The sequence below is a fragment of the Triticum aestivum genome, chromosome 2D, assembly GCF_018294505.1.
Source record: "Triticum aestivum cultivar Chinese Spring chromosome 2D, IWGSC CS RefSeq v2.1, whole genome shotgun sequence".
In the NCBI taxonomy this organism is placed as follows: domain Eukaryota; kingdom Viridiplantae; phylum Streptophyta; class Magnoliopsida; order Poales; family Poaceae; genus Triticum; species Triticum aestivum.
In genome coordinates, this window is record NC_057799.1 from 474,478,987 (window position 1) to 474,486,196 (window position 7,210).

Below are 7,210 nucleotides of genomic sequence, written 5' to 3' on the forward strand. Positions count from 1 at the left end.
TGCGAGCCGGAAGAGGTGGGGTGCGAGGAGGAAGAAGCAGCCGTGGAGCGGCGGCGGCGGCCATCGATTCTCGACGGCGGTGGAAGTACGCTGCGACGCCGCCCTCAGCTCCCTGCATGAGAAGCTATGTGGATGGCCTTTTTTTTAGAAGAAGCTATGTGGATGGCCTAATAGGGTACCAGTGGGCTAAAGGGGCTAGCCCATTTAATTTCTTTCTGGTCCAACAGGCTCCCACTATTGCGTTTATCAAACTGTTGAAGCATACTTTTTTACTTAACTTGTCCTAAATTATTATTTTTACGAGAATGAGAACGCTTTGAGATACTCTCATGATTTTTCGGTAGCCTTTTTTTGTGAGTGTGTTTTCTCGGTAGTCTGTTTCTTGTGAGATGACACATCTTATTTCCCTAAAAGAAAAGACACATCTTATTCGCAATCTCAATCTAGCACGTAAGGTAACACATCCAGCCAGTAACCCAGTGTACGGCACACGAGCCGCGCAACACGCACGCACGTACCGCCGGTATCTCACACGAATGGTGCCTCCTCGCCCTGGGCGAAGTAGGCGCCGGTTGGCCCGCCGCCAGGCAGCAGCGCCACCTTGGCCAAGTTGCATGCGCCCTCCTCCGGCGTCAGGACCCCGAACCCCATGCTCATGTCGGTCTTCACGAAGCCTGGGTGCGCGCAATTGACGCGCAACTCAGGGTGCCTCCTCGCCAGGATCCTCGAGTAGGCGTTCATGGCGGCCTTGGACACCTTGTACGCCGAGAACTTCGTGGGCCACCCATGCATCTCCAACGAGCCGGCCTCGAAGTCCTTGATGAACTTCTCGAGCAGCTCGTCAAGCCTCCCCTGTGTCAGGTTGTCGACGTCGTTGAGCTCCTGCCTCACCTCCTCGTTGCCAATATGCTGCAAAAATTGACACGGAATCCCTCACATGTTGTACTGGGTTAGCTATGAATGATCAGTGGGAAAAAAGAGTACTAGCTTACTTACCCTTAGCAGTCCATAATTGGAGGAGACGTTCACTATTCTTCCTTCGGAGGAAGCTTGAAGCAGAGGCAGCAGGGCTTCGATTACATGCTTAGTACCGTAGTAGTTGGTCTGCACGGTGTTCTTTGCGCTGTCGATGGGCTCCCGGGCATTCTTCAACATCCACTCAACTCTCTGGTGGAAATCAAGGCCAGCGAACTGTTGTATATGTATAGGCAAATAAACTTGTTCAGTCTGGTGTGTCCGAACAATTTTGGAAAAAAGTCGCGCCGATTTCACTTTAACGAATGAACCAATCAAGTAAAATTGCTCGCTGCGCTTGAGGCCTATCCTTGGTTCTTGGTTGGGTTCCTCCAGGAGTATATATAGCAGTAACAAATTACAAAAACGCTAAGAAAAGAAAAGGACAAAAAAGGTGATATCACCTTTTCCTCGTTGATATCGAACTCTTGGCCGTACTCAACCCCACAAACCGCGGCATTATTCACCTGCAAATCATCCGAGTACATCCATCCATCCATCACCGGTGCTTCAAACCTTGGATGCTGCTAGCAGCCGTGGTATACTAGTAATAAACTGAAAATGAAACGAAAAGACTTGCCAGAATGTTTAGCTTGCCAAAGCGGGCCTTGAGAAAACCAGCCAGCGCAGCGGCGCCCGAGGCGTCCGTGATCTCCAGCCGATGGAAGACGACACCAGAGAGCCCCAGCGCTTTGAGCCTCTCCACGGCCTCCCCGCCCCTCGTCTCATCCTGGGCCGTCAAGACGACGGTGATGCCGCCGCTGGCCAGCTGCCGGCACACCTCGAAGCCGATCCCCTTGTTCCCTCCGGTGACGACGGCGACCCTTGCAACCCCAGTGGATGAGATTCTTGCAAGTTGTAACTTGTAAGGCTACATGGCCACGTCAAGAGCTGCTAAGCGCGTATAGTATAGGATACTAACCTCGTGTTTGGCAAGCTGGGGAGGATGGCTCCTTCCATGAGGTTGGGCGCACAACGAGCTCCAACAGCACCTGTGATGGCAGAGGTCGATGGGCCGCTCCTCGCAATCTTGACACCAAAAATCCTAGAGCTATCTGAGACGGTTATGGTTATGGTTATGGGAGGAAGGAGAGCAAGACACTTATAGCGGCTCCGGTCGGTCGCCGTTGTGGTGCTCGTCGTCGTCTTCGTCCGGCACAAACATCGAGCATGATTTATAGCATCCTCACAAAAGGATCAACTTTTGGCAAGTTCGAAACATTCTGAAAGTAAAACCGGACGAAACCATTACACGTACAGTCACACAAATGACACCACGCCATCCCTATCAAAATAAGCACCCATCGGGCCATCGTCGGGCAAGAGAGCGACCTTCACCAGGTTGCTAGCGCCCTCCTCAAGCGTCAACACTCCCATGTGCATCGTCATGTCGCTCTTGACAAAACCAGGCGTCAAACAGTTGATGCGCATCGCGGGGAACCTCTTGGCAAGGATCCTCGTGTATGCATTCAGGGCAGCTTTGGCGACTTTGTAGGCCGACGAGCCACCGGTCGGCCACCCATGTGCCTCTATCAAGTTGGCCTTGAAATCTTCTAGGAATAGATCCAGAAGCTCCTCTAGTCTCTTTTCAGTAAGGTTGTCAATGTCGTCGAATTCCTTCTTCAGTTCTTCGCTGGTGAAGTTCTGCTCAAGAAAACGATACTTATTAGAAGGAACTAGTTTCTGAACCTGTGCTTTCTGACAGGGAGAAAAAGATCACATGGAGATGATGAAGGATGAGGATTTGGAAGGAAAAAAAAATCCATATCCCACAATCCAAAAAATGTGAACCTATGTTGTATTATTTGGAATGAGCACGAAGCTAAACTGAAATAAGATCCTGCTTAGTGCATCTGACAAAACAAGTTAAACTGAAATAAGATCATTTATGCGAACAGGCATGCCCTATCTCTTACTCCCTCCGTCCCATAATATAAGAACGTTTTTGACACTAGTGTAGTGTTGAAAACGTTCTTATATTGTGGGACAGAGGGAGTATTTAATACTCCGTAGGACTGTAATAATATTCTGGAAGACACAACACAAGGCTGCACAGATACTTTTTAAAAACTAAAAACTAAATAAAGTGGTAAAGAAAGCTATATCAGAAACATACTGGCACAAATAATGTTAAATATATTTTCTGACTAGTAATTGGTCTTATCGATCTGTAGCGTGGTTAACAACTTACCCTTAGCAGTGAAAAGCCTGATGAGACATTGACAATTCTCCCAGAGGAGGACCACTGAAGAAGAGGCAGTAGTGCTTCCGTGACAAGCTTTGCCCCATAGTAGTTTGTTCTCATGCATTCTTTTGCTTCCTCATATGTCTCCTTAGAATTTTCTTTCATCCATTGAACTCTTTGATCTACATCCATGCTTTCAACCTATCCATGCATAAATAGGTTAATTATTACACAACATCTTATTAGAAATGCAGAAGCCTAGATGCTAGGCTGGTTGGGTCAGGCAGGAGTATTCATCTTAAAAATCTAATTAAAGTATATGAAGTGAAGCACCAATTAAACTATAAGTTATTTTTGTTAACTAAGCGAGTTGAGGCCGACCCACTTCAAATTTTCTCTATCCATTAATAACTTAATCTTGGAGCAGAACACGCGTTATAGGAATTAAATTAATAAATGGAAAGGATCGGGTATTAATTCATGAGGAATTCTGCTTGCATGCCCAAACTTATAATAAAATATTCATTGCTCCTGTATGTAATATGGACATCCATCAAACACCTCTTTCTTGATTGCCCAATGGCAAAAATACTATGGCGGTCTATCCACATAGCATTTAATATTACTCCTCCGAATACTATTAACACGTTGTTTGGGACGTGGTTAGATGGAATAGATTCGGAAACGGCGAGACAGATTCGTGTAGGAGTATGTGCTTTATTATGGGTAGTATGGAACTGCAGGAATGATATGGTTTTTAACAGAACAACAAATTTTCACTTCTTGCAGGTTATTTTCCGGGCCACTGCATTGATCCGTATGTGGTCGCTACTCACTCCGACGATGCCAGGGAGCGTATGGTTACTGGGTCTATCCGGTAGGAGACGGTAGCACGGGCTATCTTCAACCGGTTTGGATGGCGGTCATGTAATAGGATAGGTGTTTAGTTTCCATCTTCTATATGCCAGCCGGTTGTGGCTTTTTTTTTTCTTCTGTTTTTGCCCTTTGTGAGCTTTGTTTACCTTTGAGACCTGAAAACTTTGTTGAACCTTTTTACTTGTTTAATAATTTGGCCGCATGCATCGAACTGATGCAGAGGCCGGGGGATAACCTCCTTTTCGAAAAAAATGTAATATGGACATCATTGAAATGATATATTTTAAGGAAAGTTGTATATTTAACACATAATTCACTAAACAAATATAGTGGCAACAATGGAGAATTTTAGGACTTCAACTTCGATTAATGATTTCTACAATATAATATTCTAGTTTCATCTTGTATTGCAACATCAGTGTGATGTGTTTTCTCAAACTAAACTATGCTAGTTACAAAAGAATGATGGTGCGGTTGATGAATGATTTCTGGAATCCAAGCTTCTATGTTCACCCTTAATACAACATCGGTAAGATATGTTTTCTCATACTAAACTACGCTCTAGGAGTTACAAGAAACAGTGATGTTCATGCCTGCCACAGTTGATAGATACCAACAAACGACTTATTATTGTTTTGACTTAACCTGATTCTGAAATAGGTATATATTACTGCTGACAAACTGCAATCCTATACAGAAAACATCAAAATGTTTCGCTTTAATTACCTGTTCTTGAACTTGTGCAAACAGAACTGGATCTCGATCAACACCTGAAATGCCTGCATTGTTAATCTACAAATAACAAAAATCACATGATTATGGTGATGAATTGGAAAAATCCGAGAAAAATCACTTCTACATAAACACCAATGAGAAGTCAATAATGTGAACAGCGTAGTTTACCCATATCAACCACAAGCCAAGATTAACTAGTACAAGCCTGGTAAAAGAAATCTACAGCACCTATACTTGTTAACAGAACTCTTAAATTCATTTCAAAAGTATTCAATGCAACAATGTGCTGAGTAACAATTTCTGCACCTTCAGATGCAATTTTACTAAGTTCACCTTACACCTAAGAGTCCGGGAAAAGAAAAGTGCACTTCTATGAATCTATGATTCTATCTGACGAGCTCACAGTGGAACAGCACGAATGTACACTTGCGCGAGCCCAAGCCCGCGAGGCCCTAAATTCAAAGCGCAAACCGGAGTTACACATACCAGGATATCGAGCTTCCCGAACTGATCCCTGACGAAATCCGCCAGACGGGCGACGCTGTCAGGGTCGGTGACATCCAGCTGATGGAAGACGACGTCAGCACCGGAGCGCCTGACGCCTTCGACCGTCTCCAGCCCCCTCGCCTCGTTCCTCGCCGTCAGCACGACCTTGAGCCCCTCGGACGCCAGCTGCCTGCAGGTCTCCAGCCCGATCCCTTTGTTCCCTCCGGTGACCAGGGCGATCCTAAATTACGCACATAGCACAGCGCGTGCAGAAATTCCAGTAAATTCGCTGAGCGGGGTACGGAAAGGGGAGGTAGATGGAGTGATCGAACCTCTTGCTCGACGGATTCGAGGTGGCCGCCTCCATCTTGATCTTTCCCCTCCGACTCGTCGCGGCGTGTCCAGCACTGTGTGAGCTCTGGAGTCGACAGCCTTGGAGAAGATGATGATACGTTGTGCATTTTCCGAAGTCCCTAATTAAATAGTACTCTTTGTAAAGGTCAATTTCACGTTTCAGGTTATAACAAATGTCATACTGCATGTGCGTCATTTTTTGTAATCTGAATTTTTCCTTAGATTCGTTTATACAAAATGCTTTATCTCTCAAACCGCGTGTCTAAAAACCGTTTTCGTTGTTGAATTCCTCGCGTCGAAAATTTTAAAATATTAGATTCTGCGTTGATAGTTGTTGATGAACTTTTTTTTACAAAAAACTAGATGAAAAAACGAACCGGAAGCATATTTTTTTCCTTTCCTCGCGGAAACAAATCCGCCTCTCACGGTAGGAAAAAAAACCTTTTTTTACCTTTCCAAGAGGCACGGCCGTGCCTCTAGCAAAAGAAAAATCTGTGCCTTCACAAGAAGTAAATCCATGCGTCTAGCGGAAGGAAAAAAAAACCTTTTTTCTCTTTTCGAGGGGCGCGATCGTGCCTCTCGCGGAAGAAAAAAACGTGTTTTTTCTTTGCGACGGGAACGACGGTGCCTCTCGCGGAAGCAAATTTGTGCTTTCGCTAGAAGTAAATCCGTGCCACTCGTAGAAGGATGTTCTTTTTCTTTTCCGAGAGGCACGGCTGCGCCTCGCAGAAGTAAATCTGTGCCACTCGTAGAAGGACGTTCTTTTTCTTTTCCGAGAGGCACGGCTGCGCCTCGCAGAAGCAAATCCGTGCCTCGCAAAAGAAAAAAAAATCGTTTCTTCACGCAAATTTGTTTTAAAAATATTTGTCCAAAAGCTAAGAAAAACCAGAGAAATCCGAGAAGCCAAAAAAATCATCTAAAAGCCGAAAACTCTTATAAAAACTAAATAAAAAATAAAACTTGAAGAGAGCACCCAAACCGCGATACGTGACGGTGGCTAAGAGCGCGCCAAGTGATACGCTTTCAACCCTCAAACGGCGTCCCTGATGGGCCTTGGTAGTAAGGCAACAACAAGTGCCAGCCATGACGTTTGTGGCCGAGCTATCTTAATGAGCTGGCGTGTCAGTCTGTTTCAACATTTTTCGTTCTCTTATCTTTTTATTTTCTCCTTCCGCTTTTCCTTTTTTTTACTTTACTTTTTTATTTCTTCAAATCTGAGATCGTTTTTAAAAATTCGTGAACCTTTTTTATAAAATCCAAAACACAATTTAAAATACATAAATTTTAGAAAATCGTGAACAAGTCTCAAACAGTTTTTTTTAACAATAAAAATTGTCAAAAATATGACTTTTCAAACTCATGAACGAACATTTTTTTAACTTTCTAGCATTTTTTTGAACTCGCGAACATTTCTTGAATTTATGGATATTTTTCAAACTCGTGAATATTTATTGAAATTAGTAAAACAAATGAAGTCGTGAATATTATTTGAAATTCAGGAACACTTTTTGAACTCAAGAACATTTATTCAAATTTATGAACATTTTTAATTCACTAAAA

General features: G+C 44.0%; 2 protein-coding genes across 2 annotated transcripts; both read right to left on the bottom strand.

Annotated features, from left to right (window-relative positions):
* Window positions 1-438: 438 nt before the first annotated feature.
* On the bottom strand, window positions 439-2,070 carry LOC123049615 (salutaridine reductase). The gene is made up of 5 exons (XM_044472514.1): window positions 1,937-2,070; window positions 1,595-1,838; window positions 1,419-1,481; window positions 997-1,191; window positions 439-909 (listed from the first exon to the last, which is right to left on the bottom strand). Exons 1-5 carry the CDS (start codon window positions 1,972-1,974, stop codon window positions 529-531), a joined length of 921 nt encoding a protein of 306 aa, XP_044328449.1. The 5' UTR covers window positions 1,975-2,070; the 3' UTR covers window positions 439-528.
* Window positions 2,071-2,165: 95 nt separating this feature from the next.
* LOC123049614 (salutaridine reductase) lies at window positions 2,166-5,846 on the bottom strand. The gene is made up of 5 exons (XM_044472513.1): window positions 5,629-5,846; window positions 5,297-5,537; window positions 4,802-4,867; window positions 3,206-3,400; window positions 2,166-2,658 (listed from the first exon to the last, which is right to left on the bottom strand). Exons 1-5 carry the CDS (start codon window positions 5,844-5,846, stop codon window positions 2,275-2,277), a joined length of 1,104 nt encoding a protein of 367 aa, XP_044328448.1. The 3' UTR covers window positions 2,166-2,274.
* Window positions 5,847-7,210: the final 1,364 nt, after the last annotated feature.